Below are 19,181 nucleotides of genomic sequence, written 5' to 3' on the forward strand. Positions count from 1 at the left end.
GCACTTTTGAAACTAAGGGTCATTCATTAAACTGTGATAGTATTGATCAGGGCACTATCACACATTGACTTCAGTGGGAGTTTCTGCGTGATGGTGTCTGATCAGCGATATCGCAGTTTAATGTAGAACTCCTATAAATGTAATTGCTGTAATCAGTGTTAAACTACAGTAATTTCACTACTGTTTTTTTGTTAGAAGAAAGATAATTATCTTGTATTGTATGTCTTTATTTATATAGCGCCATTAATGTACATAGCGCTTCACAGTAGTAATACATGTGGTAATCGAATAAATATTGTATAGTATTGAAGCTGAATACAAGGAAGGAAGTTAACATTTTGCTCTTCAACTTTATTCTTACTATAACTGCATGACCGGGCCCAGAATAATTGTATTGATTTCTCTCCTAGGAAAGTGCGCTGTATTATCATTTAAGGATTTTCTATCATGCCGGCCAACTGAAATTTCTGAAAATGATGTACTTCTTTGTGAAAGCCGCTATAATGAGAGTGACAAGCAAATGAAGAGATTTAAAGGACTGAAGAGGTTTTCACTATCCGCAAAAGTAGTAGATGATGAGATTTATTACTTCAGGTACAGCAAAATAAATGTCTTTAAGTTATAGTTGGAACCATGGCACCATACTATGACCTTCTCCCAGCAAAGCCCGTCAATGTTTTGTGGAAAGTGAGACTTTCTATAGCAGGTCTAAAATTCCATACTCCTAGTTAATTCATTAGATGTCAGAGTATAAAACAAACATACTTTTGAAATATGCAGCTAGTAATTTACATGGTAAATGCATTTAACAAATTAAAAAAAACAGGGTTATTCATTAAATTGCAATTCTCCCGATTGGGGGAACTTTTCCACAGAAACTGTAATTGAAGTCAGATGGGAAATTCTGTGCAATCACATTTTAATGAATAACCCTTGGAGTGAAGGGCTTTCTTGTTGAGATTTACCTCTTTTTTTTAATTCCACAATAACCTCTTCTGCCGTTTGAATTTAGCAAGTTGTGTCCATAAAGTTGTTCTTGTCTGTGACATGGGGGCTCAGAATTGTTTCCTATTTGACACACATATTTCTTTGTTTAATATCAGTCATGAGTGCAGCAGTTTACAGATTTGACATATATACATAGAACGCAGGAAAATAACACAATATGGTAGCACCGGTCATAACAAATTAAAGATTGGGAGAAACAAATTCTCATTTCAAACCGCATACAGCCCCAGTGGTTTGGGGCTACAGACAATGAAGGGACACTTTAATTTTGGGTTGTGTTAATAAAATCCTGCACTGTTGGTTTGAATTAATTTATAGATAGCAAAACAAGAAAAAACACAAAAGCGCACCAAGATGAGAGATAGATATTGTATTAGCAACAAATAATAAAATTAGTAACTTACATATAAAATTTCTTTAATAATCCCCGATTCTGGTGTCTATCACAGGAGTAGGGCATCACATAGGAAGTATGAAGGGTAATCTCAGTTCTGAGAGATCAGACCCGCGCGCTGGGGCTGTCTCTGTTCACTCTCCTGTCCTCCACGTGTGGTAGCGCTCCAAGTTTAAAGAGCCAGAGCGCGGACTGAACTTTTCATTAATTTATTGATAGAACTGTGGTAAGAAGTGTCTGAAAAAACAAAAACACAATTAGTGTTTTATGTATTTTGGTTTCTCTTAGGAAACCTATAGTTCCTCAAAAAGAACCATCTCCTCTGTTGGAAAAGAAGATCCAGGTTCTGGAGGCAAAGTTTGCTGAGTTAGAGGGCGGTGAGGATGAAATTGAGGATATGGGAGGAGAAGAAGAGGGAGAAGTAATAGAAGCCCCATCACTCCCACAGCCTCAGGCGCCTTTGTCTGGTGAATTAGATATTATACCATACACACCACCACAGGTACAGTTCTATATATCATCTCTTCTATAGGTTTGGTCTTCAGTCTCTGCACACAATATCATTTAAACAGGTGCTAAGAAGGTAGATTGTTCCTTAATAAAGTTAGGGTGCACCTATTTAAATCTCAGAATCTAAAGCAATTAACAGATATAGTTAAAATGTGTAAGCTTTAGTTAAATCTACATTTAAGGTATTTCCTATTGGCTGTCTCAAAGCGCTATATCATCAAATAATTTGGTGTATTTTTTAATTCAGTTAGAATCTAGCAAGGATCCCAGTGATACATTTCTGAATTATGGTTAGATTTCAGAACGAACACAAGTTTGATCCAAAATGATTTCATATCCCTACCATGAAGCTGGAAGTTACTGCATAAGGTTCAAGCAAATGATCAAGAAGGCAAGATTGTGAAACCACTACAGCGCCCAGATTGTATTCTTTATTTTATGTGAGCTTTCAATTAATGTGTAAATTACATTAGTAGTAATGCTGCTAGGTACAGTATACATTCAGGTCACAATCGTCTGTCTCTGTCTCTCTGTGTGTGTGTGTGTGTGTCTGTCTGTGTGTGTGTCTGTCTGTGTGTGTGTCTGTCTGTGTGTGTGTCTGTCTGTGTGTGTCTCTGTCTGTCTGTGTGTGTCTGTGTGTCTGTCTGTGTCTGTCTGTCTGTCTGTCTGTCTGTCTGTCTGTCTGTCTGTGTGTGTGTGTCTGTGTGTGTGTGTCTGTGTGTGTCTGTGTGTGTCTGTGTGTGTGTGTCTGTGTGTGTCTGTGTGTGTGTGTCTGTGTGTGTCTGTGTGTGTCTGTGTGTGTCTGTGTGTGTCTGTGTGTGTCTGTGTGTGTCTGTGTGTGTCTGTGTGTGTCTGTGTGTGTCTGTGTGTGTCTGTGTGTGTCTGTGTGTGTCTGTGTGTGTCTGTGTGTGTCTGTTCGTGTTCGTGTTCGTGTTCGTGTTCGTGTTCGTGTTTGTGTTTGTGTTTGTGTTCGTGTTCTGTATGTATGTATGATCCAATTTCAAATAGCTGCTGCCATGCCCACATTTTGAGTGGGCAGCAGTAATATTAAAAGTAAATGCTTTCATCTGTATAATTTAAACTGAAAATACATTTAGATTTGCCGGAAAAAAACAGGGATAGACAGCACTCACAAATTGAGTCAGAATGAAATTATGCAGGGTGCACATGGGAACAAAGAGGACCATATTTCCTCCAAAGTTTAATTGGAAAAATAAGGGGGAGTTCCCAGCACTCACTGACTAATAGAAATAAAGAGATTGGATAGAGGATATGCCAAAGAAAATGTAAGAAATGGATATATCAAATGAAGCAAAAAGTGCAAAACTTGGAACATGCAACACGCATAAGTACAAAATGAAATAAGGCAAAAAAAGAAACTCACAGTGAATGGGGAAAAGGAGAAAACACAGGGATAGGGAGGAAGGACAAGGGAAACCACGAAGGGGAGGGGGGAAGGATGGGGTGAGACAGGGAAAATAGGGGGGCAACGTTTCAGGGCAGTGGCCCCTTCCTCAGGCCCGTTCCCAGAGGTTCAAATGACCAGATACTTCCCTATACTCTGTGTTAATAAGAAACGCAAATTCCAAATCAGAGTAACAGTCAACTGAAGTTCGTGACTATCAGACCAATCAAAATGTCAAATAATATGCCCAAAGCAATTATCCAGAGCAACGCTAGGAAGCAGAGGGAGTGAGAGAGAGACAAGAGACTTCAAACCGTCTGGTTCAAACAGTCATCTTTTACATTCTCCTCCTGCTATTTCTGGACTCTGGCATTTTGAGCTTATATATACAGCTCAACCCCTTTATAACGCTGTGCTTGGGGTCCAAAGAATCACATCGCGTTGTAAGCGGATCTCGTTACAAATAATGTACAATTGTATGCATTGTACAATAAAGTATTTAAGATACCTATAATCGTTTTGTAAAGTATTCATAAATATACGAAAATTGGGAGCCACGCTTCCATCGCGTTATAAGCGGATTCGCGTTATAACAGGGTTGAGCCGTACTCTGTTTTTGAGACATTTGCATTGTGATTGCTGGGTGCTGCTCTGGTGGTTGGGAAGACAGGGGTCCAGGGAAGTACCTTGTGGTCCTTATAGACCCAAGGGATTGGGCCTGAGGAAGGGGTATTTCCCCAAAACGTTGCCCCCCTGATTACCCTCCCCCCCATTACTTTTGTTACTTCCCCACTGTTCCTGTCTATTGTTTATCACACTCCCACCCCTGTGTTCCTTGTCCCTCGCCACCTGTGTTGTAGGGTCCTTTGTTTACCCACATCACTCCAAGTTTAGTTATATGGTCTTGTGCTGATATTAAATTAACTTTTTTGGCATTTACCTTGTTTGATCCTTTATTCTATAGTCAGTGAGTGCTGGAACTTTAATTTATATTTACAATTATCCAGAGCGTTCAGCAGTGTGAGAGAGAGAGGTTTTTATATACTGCACTTGGTTCAGCCATTATGATGATTCCGAAGTTCCCCTCAGCATGTCCTCCTGTTGTCTACAATAGGGATTTGCGTTTCTTATTTGCACAAGGTATAGGGAAGTACCTCTGGTCATTTGGACCCCTGGGAACAGGCCTGAGGAAGGGGCCATTGCCCCGAAACGTTGCCCCACTATTTTTCCCTCTTTTCCCTGTACCCATCCTTCCCCTCCTCCCCTTTGTGGTTTCCCATGTTCTCCCTCCCTATCCCTGTGTTTTTTTCCTTTTCCTCATTCACTGTGAGTTTCTTTTTTTTGCCTTATTTGATTGTGTACTTATGCGTGTTGCATGATCCAAGTTGTGTACTTTTTGCTTCATTTGATATATCCATTTATTCAATTTTCTTTGGCATATCCTCTATCCAATCTTTTTATTTCTATTAGTCAGTGAGTGCTGGGAACTCCCCCCTCTTTATCCATTTAGATTTGCCGTTTCAAGAAAAAAATCCTGCAATTCACAAACCTAAAATAATAATTGCACAGAATGTTAACCTAATGATGACAGCACAGAAAAAGCTACCCGTTATGCATGCAATATGCATAACACTTATACTCGTATGGTTTCTCAGACCTACAAAGGTGGGAGTACTAGTTTTAACCATTCTTTTTGTTCAGTAATTTACACGGTGCTGATGAATCTTCATTGTGTAGCTTGATATTGGCATGCAACCATGTTGGATATGATTTGTTACATCTTCATAGTTCTTCACATATTTCATTAATTTACATGTCTGTATAAAGATAGTGCTAGTAAAGCAGTACAGTACGGCAAAAAAAGCAAAATACGTCATTGTTTCATATACACAATCACGCACAGCTGGGAAAACGTGATAGCTTGCCATAAACTCATTTTCTTGAGTGAACCTACTTCTTTTTAGATAAATGATCCTAATGGATCATGATAAAAACCTATAAATAAACAATTGCTGAATACAATATGAAAGGCTAATGCTTATCTTAGTCTTCACTTAAAAAGGGCCTAATGCCTTTGAATTTCCATTAAAGTAGCAACCAGGACAAAGTTACAGAAACAATCTGCAATATGAGATTGTTTAGGATATAGAAGGATACTATAGCCCATAAAACAAAGAGGAGCTATGCTACGCTACAGAACACCGGAAGACACCTTAAAGACCATTTATTTGAAGTTGCTATTACTGCATCAGAAGCTGTGCTATGGCATAGCATTGCTTAGTAAAGACGGCCCATGTTTTTGTCTTTCAATTTTTGTGTGATGTGACTTTTCCACTTATCCTTATTGCAGTTTATTCAGGGCCACACTCTACTTCCCAACAGTTTACAAATCACGTCCCATAACTATAGGTGATGTTATTGATCTGGATGGGGTATGTGGTTGGTATAAAGAGGCAAAAAAATATCTTGTAGTCCTCAAAGCAAAATTAAGAGCAAGTGAAGAAGTAATTTGGACATGAATCCGTAGCAGAACTGCAGATATGTCATTATAGTTTATTGATACCCACTGAAGATTTACAGACTAAAATATCAAACATCATCAACTTTTCCATTATATGCTGTTTTGAATTTATATATTTGTTCATCTAAAAAATGTGATTGGAATGTAATCATTTGGTCACCTTAAATAAGCAGGTTTAATGTATGCTTTGTAAAATGCAGACTATAGTTTCAATAACCAAAGAGCTTACAGTTCAAGGGACACCATGAATGCAAGTGGTTCATTCATTTTGTATGTGGCGTGCTATTAGCAGCAAGTGTGCTTCTCGCTCAAACCATGGCATTAGAAGTGGACTTCCATGTTTGATGCACAATTAACGCTTTTATAAGAATAAGCTTGTTCTTTAAAACTTTTGCTTCCTAGGGCTAAGCAGCTTGGCCAAATTCATGTAAAGCAGCAATACCACGTATATCTGCTGTCTTCCAACACAGAATAGTTCAGGTCATGACTTTCCCTATCTGAGCGACGTTTGTCTTCTCAAATGCAAAACAAATGAAAAACCGAAAAGCTGCTTCTTTTTTTATTTTATTTTTATTTTTTAATCATTTACAATTGGTGTTTTAAAACACTAAATCAGGCCGCCGCACTTTCAAGCTCTCCCCGATGCTCCGACGACCTGACGCCAGCGGTCAGGCTGCCTTCCCCTTCCTCACTGACGCAAAGGGGAAACCTAACAGAGGCAGAGCACACAGAAACACCCTCTGACAGGCAAAAGAAAGACGGCGACCCAGGGGAGACAGTGGACAGCAAATTACCAAAACCGTATTTAGACAACGGAAAGGTAAATTTGGAGACCCAAGGTCAGACAACATGTTGATTTCAGTAGTTGAAGGGATAGTGATATTTTCTCGGGGTGGGAGGGAGGATGTCGTGGTATTGCTGCTTTGAGGTGGCTTTGCTTTGTGTATGGAGACCAACAGTTAGAAATGCTTTGCTGTCAAATATTGAATGTTTTGCCTAGATTGCTATTTACCATTGTGGGCAAGAGATGGTATTTTTGTATATTGTATGTGTTATATCTCATAGAACTCATCTAACATAGAATCATTCAAAAATTGTCCATTTTCTAACATTGTCTAGTGTAGGACTGCTTGGTTTCACAAATACAAACGACCACTGAGAAATTCAGACAGCTGGGATTGCATATTTCCAACTAACACGCTGTACATATTTTATCCCATTTCAAAGAATGATCTATTATCTTTTTGCCCTCCCCCCACACTTCAGTCTACTCCCAAGTCAACTAAGAACAGCAGTAAAAAGGAAGGTGGAAAAAGGAAAATTAATATGAGCGGCTACATCCTTTTCAGTAGTGAGATGAGAGCAGTAATAAAAGCTCAACATCCAGACTATTCTTTTGGAGAACTTAGTCGTCTGGTTGGAACAGAGTGGCGGAACCTGGAAGCAACAAAAAAGGCAGACTATGAAGGTAAAAATATTCATATCCTCAAGCTTTGATAAGGGGTATTACAGCTCAGTCACTGCTTTACCGTCCAAGTCTTTTAAAGGTACATTGCCATGTAGTGAGGCAAACCAATTTAAGCAGCAAGTGTAATTGTTGTCCTTGGAATGATGATTACGTCACTCATAACCTTTTCAGCGCCCTTGTGATGTATGGTACGTGGCTAGCCCTGGCACGCCTGAGGGCCCTATTGACGTACCATGTACATCATGTGAAAATGCTCCACTGCCATGTGTCCCACCTGGGGGTGGTTATGTTCATGTGATCACAGGTCTGCAAATGCTGGGGGTCCTGTGGCACTGCTCTATTTTAAGCTTCGGGGACCAACCTGCTTTCTCAGATACTTGGTGCCAATAGGAAGCCACAACGGCATTGGTTGCTGGTTCCTACTGGATGGTGATTTAAATCCCCATTAATACCCACAAAGTAATACCAGTAAGTTCATTGGTAAGTATTTAGGGAACTGGAGGGTCCCTGAAGTTGTAAATAGAGTGGTTCAACTGCACAAGACCCCTGGTTCTAGTCCAATTTTTTTTTTTTTTTTTTAATATAGATTATTATTATTTTTTAATAAAGGGGGGGGTGTGGGGTTGCTGCTTTAACTTTAAATAATTATACTTATTAGCATACTGTCAAAAATGTTTCCCTTTACTCCAAACCCACTGAATTCATTTTTTCAGCTATTTATCTGTTTGACTAAAAATGAATTCTTAAAGACTGCAGTTAAAAATGATTTACCTGTTAATCTGAGGAATGACAAATTATTAAGAGAGTGGATAACTATTATATATATCTATCTCTATCTATATATATCTATCTCTCTCTCCATATATATATATATATATATTTCTCTATACATCTATCTCTCTATATATATCTCTCTATATATATTTCTCTATATATATATATCTCTATATATATATCTACATGTAGATGTATCAGTACCGTGTTAGCCGAGCTTCAATAATCAAAAAATAAATAGATGATACCGTTCTGTGGCTAACGAAATGCTTATATTTGTGCGAGCTTTCGAGATACACTGATCTCTTCTTCCCTGATGTTACAATGAATGAAGCAAGCAAAGGGTATACTTAAAAACAGTGTCTCTTGGAATGTTATCTGTGCTGGTCCTTCCCCCAGTGTGGATGTGTTTTATGGCTAGAGGTGTTAAATGGTTCCTGAAAGTTAGTGATGTGAGAGTGTGTGTGTGTATCTGTGTGAATATAAATGAATGGAGAGCCCACAGTGGTACAGTGCTTTACAAAAGGTGTTTGTGGAGTGGGAGTGGATATAAATGGTGTGGGTAGGTGTGGAAATGTGAGAGATTGTAGCACAACTAAAACTCTCACACATACTAATACTCCTTGTTTTTTCATCCCTATACACCAAAAGGGACCACATAGTATCCACACATACTTTTAGTTGTCTTACATCACTTGCTTTCAGGAACCTTTTGACACCTCTAGCCATAAAACACATCCACACCGGGGGAAGGATAAGCACAATTAACATTCCAAGAGACACTGTTTTTAAGTATACCTTTTGCTTGCTTCATTCATTGTAACATCGCCGGAAGAAGAGATCAGTGTATCTCGAAAGCTCGCACAAATAAAAGCATTTCGTTAGCCACAGAACGATATCATCTATTTATTTTTTGATTATATATCTATATATATATATATAGATATATAGATATATAATCAGAAAAGGAACTGCCCATTTCAATCAAGTCTATACTTGCAGCAGATACTCTGCGGTGTGTAATGTAATGTAATGTAATTACAAGTAATGTCTGACAAAATGTCTCTTTTGACAACGTCTTACACAGGTGCACCGAGGCGTTAAAGTCCTCCTGGGTCAGCCCTAAAAGTGTTTGTTTACCTCCGTGTTATTTCAGACAGTGTATTACTGCTCGTATTACCTCGGAGCGGCTGTATAGTTGCGCGTGACCTATATGTAAGAACAGGATGGCAGGCTATTTGCTTTTGACACCGTGTCTTATTTGTCACACTTGCTGCCCACGTGAATGAATACCCTATAGGGCTAGGTACACTAGTAGCTCGATCAGGGTTAAGCGCTATGAGTAGCCTCTATGGAGGCAGATAATACATGTATCACTCCCCTGAAGCTGTGTGACTGGACAGAGTGTCGGCCTGCAATCGTCCGACAGTGTCTCCCTGTCACGTCCTTCTAACAGCTGGATCGGGGTTAAACGGTGACATAAACTGCTAGAAAGGTAGATGGTGCATATATTTCTGTCCAGACACGCAGCCACACTGCAGTCACTTACCTTCTTAGGAGCTTTTATTGCTATCATCTCAGCATGGATTGTAACATCACTGTGTTTATGGTGCAATGTATCTACTGACCGATGGGGGCGTAATTCATTAGAAGTTAAGACACATTGTCATAGGCTAACAAGCCTGTCTGTCTACGCACTCCGCTCCATTCAGAAACTGCACTACGAGATTCCTTTTTGTGGATTATTGACATTCAATAGTCCCATTGATCCTATTACAAGGAGAATATACACCCCATGTCCACACCCACCTCGATTTTTATTCGCAATTGGTTTTTAGTTTGCCTTATTAGGCTCTGGTCAATTTTGACCCCTATATTTTATTTGAGATATTCTCCCAATAAGATATTTTTAACCTACTCATCATTTCATTGCTGTAGTTACCACCCGTTCAGTACCTAGGGTTTGCAACTGGAGGTATCAGTTTCATGGCCATTATTGGGTGCTCTGTATAGGGGATTCTTTCCCCTCTTCGTTTATCTGCAATTCTTTTGCCCCTGATTGTAGCACCTTAGTGTGGCTGTAGCAAGGGTTTTTCCTTACCTTTCCCTTGCCCCCCTTACCCCCTTACCCTGTGTTTGAAATACATATAGATAGAGATATCGATAGCGCGAGAGAGAGAGCGATATTTACAGTAGATATATATTATGTTAACAGCAAGCTTATAAAGGTTCCATGTAAAAATGGTTTTCAGGCAAAAGGTGACACGGTGTGCTCATTTGCATGTAATTTCCCAGAATCCCTTGCTGCAGTGGAATCACTGTATGCTAGGTGATAATGGTGAAAGGCTGGGTTGCAGACCTGCCTAAGACATGTAAATAAATATATTTATTTAGCTGGCAGTTTGCAAGAACGCCTTTATTTGAGCTCTGTTTGTCTTCTCTTTGGACCAATTTCATCAACATTGAGTTGCTATGCTGTTGTAAATTTTGATTTTATTATCTTTTATTAAACTTATTGACCTGTTTTTGTTTTTTTTTGGTAACAAAGTGTTATTGGGTTTACACATATTACACCGATAACATTACATCTCATCCCATTTTTGGAAATCAACAAATAAAATCCAATAATCCAAAAATCCCTGAAGACCTGCTTGCATACAAAGTAATATAGTGAAGGCTTAAAAATACAAAAGTTCACCAAGTTAAATATTTATTAAATGATGACACGAATATTGATCATATTTACATATGTTTTAAACTGTTCAGCATATCCCTGTATATCCATCCCTTCTAAGAAGATATAAAATATTTTATTAAGCATGCACTGTCTTGTACGGTATCTACCATCACAGATGGTAAATTCCACGTAGTCACTAGGTAGAATCTACTTTCTTCTAAGGCCTCGGGCATGGTCAACGCTTATGCGCTGACCCGTGCTGAGGCGCGCTTACGCTCGGCACTGAGCCCCTGCAGCTGCAATGAGAGCGGCTTTAGCAGGTGCTCGCTTCAGCAAGCGTGCGGAAGCGTAAGTCTAAGCAAAATTTTACATTTTCGCGTTTGCCGGAGCACAGGGCCGGTCACGTGAGCGGTTCGCCGAATGAGGGCAAACTAGCTCCGTGACGTCACTGGCCCGCCCCCGGACGGCGCGCGGTCTAAGGCCAGGGAAAGCACCCGCTTTCCCTCAGCCTCAGCGCGCCTCCGCCCGGCATCACTCACCATGGACGCGGCCTTATATGGGATAGGAATGACCCAGTGTTGATTGTATAGCTCTTAGTGGTGACTATCTACCTTGCAAGATCTTTGAGGGAGATTGAATAAGCTCGGATACCAGGTATCAAACTGTAATCACGCGTTCACTACCCTTCAAGTCGATAGCTATTAACATGGGATTGCAGTGATTTAGTCATTTCAGGCCATTTGTATTTTTATGTTGACCCTGGAAACATTTTGTTTGGCCAATCTGATACCGAGTTCAAATCTGCAAAATAAAAAATACACAATTGCTGTTTTAATATACTGTATTTCTAAATAACGTGAGCATTCCGGAAATACCTGTAATAATTCCGCAGAGCGTGCTGCCAAAGTGGCAGAGCAGCAGGAGCGAGAGCGAGCAGCGCAGCAGCAGCAGCAGCAGAATTCCTCGCCTCGAGCCGGAACACCTGTCGGAGCTCTGATGGGTGTTGTACCTCCACCAACACCAATGGGAATGCTCAATCAGCAGATGACACCAGTTTCAGGTAAGAAAGGCACAATTCTGTACATTTGCTATTATTGTGCCAGTACTCTACATGGTTTCATAAACAGATATTCTTGCATCTTTTCAAACCCTGTCCATTCATCTTCTGTCTTTAGTCACATGTTGCAAATAGCATTCTAATCATTCAAAGGGAACAATCAAACGTTCGACACAGGCATCTTTTACGAAATCATGAAAGTAAGAGGCAACTTTTTCTAAATATGTGCAGTTTGAACATTATGGGCACGGCTATAGGATTTTGAAAATGTCTATGGGTTAAGTTTAATTTAGTAATGAGCACCAACATATCTGTTGCTATTCCAACAACAAACATAGAAACATTCTATTATTTCAGGTGTGTGTATTGTGGCTAGTCTACTCATTTCCCCTGTTGACCCATTTGGTCTTCTGCTTATGTTGACTATGTCTAAATATAGGCACAAGATAATCCTACAATGGCGACATATACGCCCACACACGGGCACAGATTTCAAGAAATTACATATGCATCTACACGAAGTGTAAGATAGTTGCTGCGTTTTCTATATTGGACATCAGTTTAGCAATTGAGAGAGGTGCATTTACTATGCTCAAAGCAAAAGGAAAGTAGTGCTCTATAAGGTGTAGTTTTTGACCTATCCTGTTGCCAAATTGTGCTTCGTAACCTATCCCATTTTCTATGGTCTCTCTCCAAATCACTTTGTGCAGCTAGCCGTGCTAATATATCTCAGTCTTATATAGCGCATACACAGAGCGATAACTTTCATGCATTGACGCTACGAGATGCAACACGAAATTGACTTTTAGAAACGTCGTTTTAACAGCAAGTCAGCTGTTTTTATTTTGCTTCATACTTACTGATTATTTATTTTCAGATAATAATAAAGGAATTAAAACGTTAAATATTTAAATGTGTAAAGGAAAATGAGCTTCTATGCCGGAGGCTGCGGCCAGGCAGGGAAAGGGGCGCACTGGCGCTGTTGCGCCCTGCTCGGCCGGGCGATTCGTGGCCGGCTAGGCGCGCATTCGCCTGGGGGCGCTGCCATGACGTCATGGAGCTGGTTCGTCGTCATTGGGCGAACCGCTCACGTGACTCGCTTGCGAGCGGCAAATTCAAATTTGCTTGCTCTAAGCGCCGAGCGGGCGCAGGCGCTTGCTCAGGCTGGCCACACAGATTGCCGCAATGTGTTTCATCGCTGCCAGCGTGAGCGCGCCCGCTCAGCGCCACCCTAGACGAAAGCTAATGATAGTGGGAATTTTTGGCAACTAAGCGGTTTGTTCTTAAAGATGTGATGCTATTCTCAATATTTAATGACTCCAACCCACTTATAAACAGTTAAGATTTATTCAGTTACAGACTGTAGGTGGGCTTTGCGTAACTTAAACTTCTTTAGAGGAGCAGTGCCACATAATGGGTACATTTTAAAAGAGTTCATTCATATTTATGTGATGGGCTTTCTTACAGCTCTGTAAGACTTAAAGTGAAACTTTTACATACGTGTTTCTTTTAAGAAATGAATTTGTTTTTATTGGTCCTGTGACGTTTATTCTTCTCATGTATTTATTGTGCTCCAATTGACTGTTTTACCAATTATAACATCAGTATTACTGTACACAGAATAATGAAGAAAATAGTGCCAATTAACAATTTGCCTTCATACAGTCTTGTCACAAGAGATTAGGTAAAGATCATGGAAACCCTTTAGTTACCATGGAAACATTCAAAAGTATAGATTTTAAAAATATACTTAATGCTTTAAATACATATAACGATACTTATCATTGCTATACACGGCAGAAGGATCACTTTGTAATCCCTGGAATATCATGAACTGCAGTAGAAAATCGAATGGTCAGACATTTCCACAACTGAGTATTTAGTCGCTAACGCACAGGTTTAGAACTAGGAGCTCGCCAGTCTGTGACCATATCTATTTAGCCATTCCCTGTTATAAAGATCATATCTAAGGTAGCCATTCCCTGTTATAAAGATGTCTGTAGTTTAATGGTAGCATTCAACTTTAATGGGGGGAAGCTGTCAGCAATTTTCTCTCCAGTGATCCACTTATTAATAGCAACATAATTTCAACAATAATGCCAACCATGACTGTCGGGTAATTTCCCAAGATCCGAACACTGCCAACATTACTGTATCCTTTGAGCTGAGGTATAATCGATAACTGGGGGACGTCTACATTTCAATTCTGGGGGGAAAAGCTACATACGAACAGGTGGGCTGGAGGAGTCTTATATCGAGCATGTCCAAAAGCTCACTGGACATTCATTTCTCCAACCTCAATCAAATCTAGTATATCTAGACATAGTATAAGCAATACAAACCGATTTGACATGTTCAATCATTAAAATTACATTAACTGTTTCCCAAATGCGTTCCATGTTTATTATATTATCAGAATTAGCCATTACTAAAGCAAAGTGTGTTCAAAATTTCCTCCTGCTGAAAAGTGCACCCGAAGATCGATAACGTGCTAATCCAGCTGCTCCCACTCCTGAACTATACAAATACGTTTTGTCAGTCCTCCTAGCGACCATCCTTTATCAGGAAACAGTTTATGGAAGCGTTTTCAACCATAATTCTTCCTTTCTCAAGCATTTCTATGCTAAACTGCATGTTGTAACTATGCACTTGATGAGGTCATCACGCTGTCACCAATTCCAAAGAATATTTATTAGATTATTAAATAATTCTTAAATGTATCTTGTGACAGACCTATAATTGTTCACATTTAAAGTAAAATGTTGTTATTTTTCTGCAAGCTTTGATGAAAAATAACAGGTGTTCTGTTTTCTCTGAACTGTGTGTGTATCTCCATCTATCTATCTCTCTATATAAATATCTCTCTCGATATAGAGAGAGAGAGATCTCAAATGGAAATATTACTGTGAGAGAGAGAGATCTCAAATGGAAATATTACTGTGAGAGAGAGAGAGAGATCTCAAATGGAAATATTACTGTGTGAGAGAGAGAGAGATCTCAAATGGAAATATTACTGTGTGAGAGAGAGAGAGAGATCTCAAATGGAAATATTACTGTGTGCTCATTTCCATGTCTGACAGGTCAGCAGCCCCGCCTTTCACCATTATCGCCCAGCATACAGTGCTTCCACTGCAGCAAGGGATTCTGGGAAATGACATGCAAATGAGCACACATTGCCACCTTTTTCTTCAAATCCATTTTGATGTATGTATGTGCGCACACACCTAACATAATCCGTAGGACCGATAAATACTAGCTAATTAGCGATAATCTAGAACAGGGGTCTCAACTCAATCCTCAAGGGCCGCCAACAGGCCGGCTTTTATGGATATCCCTGCTTCACCACAGGTGGTTCAAGCCACCTGTGCTGAAGCAGGGATATCCATAAAAGCCGGGCTGTTGGCAGCCCTTGGGGACTGAGTTTAGAGACCCCTGAACTACAAAAAGAGTAAAAATGCTGTAAAGGGAAAATAAAAATAATGGTTCTTTTATACTACGCAAGCAGTCACTTTATGAACTTGTAAACCCTGCCATGCTTTACACATTTCACCTCTGTTAAAATACTAATTCGTCTTTTAAAAAAAAAAAAATCTCATGCTTAGAATAATAATAGCTTGTGTCTTCATTGATGTCTCAAAATACTAACTGCAGTTGTATCATGTACTAAAGAAACTTTCTCATCCTCAGTGCATGTATTAATATGATCATGTTGCATGTTATTGATGCATGTTTGAAATTTGTTGTGTTCTTCAAGGCATGATAGGTGGCTATCCGCCTATTCTGCCACCTATGCAGGGCCCAATTGATGGCATTATTAGCATGGGCAGCATGCAGCCTCATCATCACGGGGTGTTCCCTCCACCCCACCTCCTTCCACCAGGTATGCAAAGCATCCAGAGCATCCCGCTACAGGGTAAGAATGTCATACTCATTCACTCATATCATAAGTTTCTCATCACTCCACGTTAAATATATATCAAATAATCTGTGCTTTATTGGGACGAGAAAATTTGAATTGAGAGATTTTTGCATGATGAACATTTTAGATACAGCTCTCAAGTTACGTTTTTTTTTAAGCTATGGCTGTTAAGGCGTTTGTGTAGGAATTAGAAGAAAATACACCCTGTGCTTTAAACAGCACTAGTCTTCAATGGAGATAACTAATTTTAATGTGTGCACCTACAGGGGTCACTGGTGCACTCTTTCTCCTTCCCTCCCTTGTTCTGTCAATGTTTTATGTAACCAACGTGGGTCACCTGTTACTATTAATGTGTCTAGAACACAGGCCAGCACAAGTTATAGCATGTTTACCAATTTAGACTGTAATCTTAGTAATTTGCTAATTGACATATCTTTTCTCCTTTTGGTGATATTATTTGGGGCAATATTTGAACAGAGGACAAATGCTGAAACAAGGATACAATCAAACATTTAACAGTTTACATCTTAACCGAGGGCCACATTAAAAATGTTTACATATTTAGCCCTTATAAAGTACAGAATGCAGGACTGGAGCCATGTTGGTCCCATGTCATTTGTAGACCAGAAACTTAAAGGTACAGTGTCTGACTTTGGGTTACATTTAGGGTACTCACAAATTAGTGTAATATCATTGCATATGTAAGTCCCCTCCCCTAGCCTCCATCGTTTCCTGCTTGTAATAAGAGGTTATATCGCCGCTTTTAATTGCCTGCTGGATTGAGGCTGACCCCCGCAGCCATTTTTTTTTCCTGGCCAAGTATTCATCTCTGGAAGTTTTAAAAATGAAGTATTTCGGGGACCAGAGATTCCTCAGGACTTAAAGTAGTGCAGACCAGCTTCAGACAGAACTCCTCCTGTTTGGATAGTGTGTGTGTCTCAAAAGTGTGTTTCTCAAAAGTGTGTCTCTGAATGTGGTATACAAAGTCCTGCAAAATGGTTCTCCATATCCCTGTATGTGCTTTTGTAAGAGAATTAGATTTACTTTCTAATTTGCTGGTTTTCTATCAGGAACTGGGGGAAAGAGAATAGTGCGTCTTGGCTCCAGAAGACTCCTCAGTTCTGATAATAATTGGGTGAAGGAGGGAGAGAAAATAACAACAAACCTGGGTCGGAGAAATCGCTGCTTAAAAACAGCTGTAGTTTGTTGTAGAAACATCTATTATTGAGTTATGGGGTTGCAAACATAAGATTGGTTACCTGTGCAAGAAAAATAGGTGGCCAAGCATTTGGAAGACTAGTTTCCTGTTCATTGATATTACTTATGATAGACCTCAGGGATTTATTGAGAACTAAAAAAAGAGGGTCGGAGTGCACTACTACCCTAGTGATAAACAAAATAAATAGCAATCAACCTGCCAATTAAACATAGGCGGTGCAGCACTTGGAGAAAAACACACGAGCAATAAACAAGAAAGGGGACCCCAAGAGATGGGATACCAGAATCCCCCCACTCACGGGGATTACAAAAAATATCAAACATTTTATTTACACAGGACCGGCAGTAATAAACAACTTAAAACTGTCAAACACGTCACAGACAAGCATACCACGTATACCAGGCATATGTATGTTTGCCTGCTGAAATAATTAAATAGTTAATGGCTGGTATGGTGCAATTTACATAATTTTGTATATAACTTTGTAATATTTCTTATGGGTGTCAAGCTGTTGGCATATTTCATTACCTGGGGATTATGTGTAAAAGACATACACTTCTATTCTAAAGCACCATGTTTTCTGTCTTGCTTGATTAATTTCTATCGAGTTTAAACCATAGACAATAGTATCTCTCAACCCGTTTCCACTGAATATAGCCACTTATACATGTCGTGTTTTTTTGTACTGTATAGAAATCTTTTTATGGTGAACACATTTATGGCAATCTTTCGTGCATTACATCTAATCTTATATCAAATGTATATGAAACATCAGGATTCAGTAACAAATTCACTGTATGAATCAATCCAGTCTCCTGTGATAATGCATGTGTATTTTTTTAAAACAATGTTTTAAAACACTTTTCTTGTCTTTAAACAAGGTGTGTTATTTTTAAATCCTTTTTTTATTTTTATTTTAATATAGGAGTAATGGCTCAAGGAGTACCCTCCATGGTAGGATCACCCGCACCTGGAAATAATCCTTATGGTCAACAGGTAGAGAACTATTTGTTTTTCAACATATCAGCAAAACAAGGTCACAGCTCATAAGTAATCTTTGTTTACAATCAGAGTGTAGAGCACAGAGTGTGTAAAGACAGAATTGTGAAACCCTTAATGAAATTGTAATTCAAAGTTTCTGTGTTCAGTACAGTACTATATGCAGCTGAACCCCGTTATAACGCGGTCCTTGGGGTCCACAACTCCGAGACCGCGTTATAACCGGGATCGCGTTAAAATTTCACAAGCATCTAGGTCAGATGTCTCTCTGCTCACTTCATGGGGCTGTGTCCACATGCTCTTCTTTCTTCAGCTGTCGGCTCTCGTGTGCGGTGTTTTTTTTTTTGTTTTTTTTTTTTTAAACATTAAATTCAATACTTTATTGACTAACGGACACATACACACCCCATGTGGGAATTGAACATTAATACATTAATACATTTTGTAAAATACACATGCAGGGATCGAACTCAGGACCTTCCATAATACTGATACCAATGCCTTACCTCTTACCTCTACACCATAGGCTTGGTATGAAGTGAGGAGAGAGATCTAGATGCCTGCAAAATTGAGGTTTTCAAATCAGACGCCATGCTCAGACCGCGTTATAAGCGATTCGCGTTGTTGCGGATTGCGCTATAGCGGGGTTGAGCTGTACTTTGCAATGCTCTCGCGTAGTATACTATATCACCAGCAAGACCCTATTATTTACTGTGATATGTCTCTTATATAGAAATCATCTTCTGCCAATAACTTAACACAGGGGTCATATTGGTACCTCTATCTTTGGGGATTAAACTGCTATGATTTAATGTGCATGGGAAAAATACTTGTAGTTTGACCTCCTTACATTTCAAACATTAGAGTTCTTCTCAGATGAAATGTTAGTGTTAACAATTTTTTAACCAGTGTACCATTTATCTATGAAGTATTCTCATGTTCGTCCCCTAAAAGGCATCAGGACCTACTACGAATCCATCTTTCCTATACGTCAAACCGGCAGCACACATGTGGGTTAGTCTCTCCTTTCTCTTGGAGGTGGGACATAAAACTTCTGATGTCTATATAAAGGTAGAGACACCTCTCTCACATATCAGAGTTTTTCTGTACTGTCTGTTGATTGGAGAGCGGGCTATAATAAGGGCTTATTCCCTAGATTTCCAGTTAGAGGGCTGGCCACTTACCTTTCTGATGCGTGAACTGGTAATTGCAGTTAGCCAGAGCTCCCTG

At 39.5% G+C, this 19,181-nt stretch overlaps 1 protein-coding gene across 21 annotated transcripts in view; it reads left to right on the forward strand.

The window, feature by feature from the left end:
* Positions 1-19,181, forward strand: part of PBRM1 (polybromo 1) — a 101,348-nt gene that overhangs the window by 69,856 nt on the left and 12,311 nt on the right. For 9 of the 21 annotated variants that reach the window (XM_075575006.1, XM_075575008.1, XM_075575007.1 and 6 more), the window contains 7 exons: positions 411-594; positions 1,691-1,904; positions 6,455-6,658; positions 7,105-7,306; positions 11,650-11,817; positions 15,569-15,727; positions 17,878-17,948. In XM_075575006.1, coding sequence (XP_075431121.1) covers positions 411-594; positions 1,691-1,904; positions 6,455-6,658; positions 7,105-7,306; positions 11,650-11,817; positions 15,569-15,727; positions 17,878-17,948 — 1,202 coding nt within the window. Of the gene's footprint in view, positions 1-410; positions 595-1,690; positions 1,905-2,207; positions 2,353-6,454; positions 6,659-7,104; positions 7,307-11,649; positions 11,818-15,568; positions 15,728-17,877; positions 17,949-19,181 lie in introns of those variants that run through there. The other 12 variants (XM_075575018.1, XM_075575019.1, XM_075575020.1 and 9 more) reach the window with 5 other exon arrangements.

The sequence above is a fragment of the Ascaphus truei genome, chromosome 17 (genome assembly GCF_040206685.1).
Source record: "Ascaphus truei isolate aAscTru1 chromosome 17, aAscTru1.hap1, whole genome shotgun sequence".
Classification (NCBI taxonomy): Eukaryota; Metazoa; Chordata; class Amphibia; order Anura; family Ascaphidae; genus Ascaphus; species Ascaphus truei.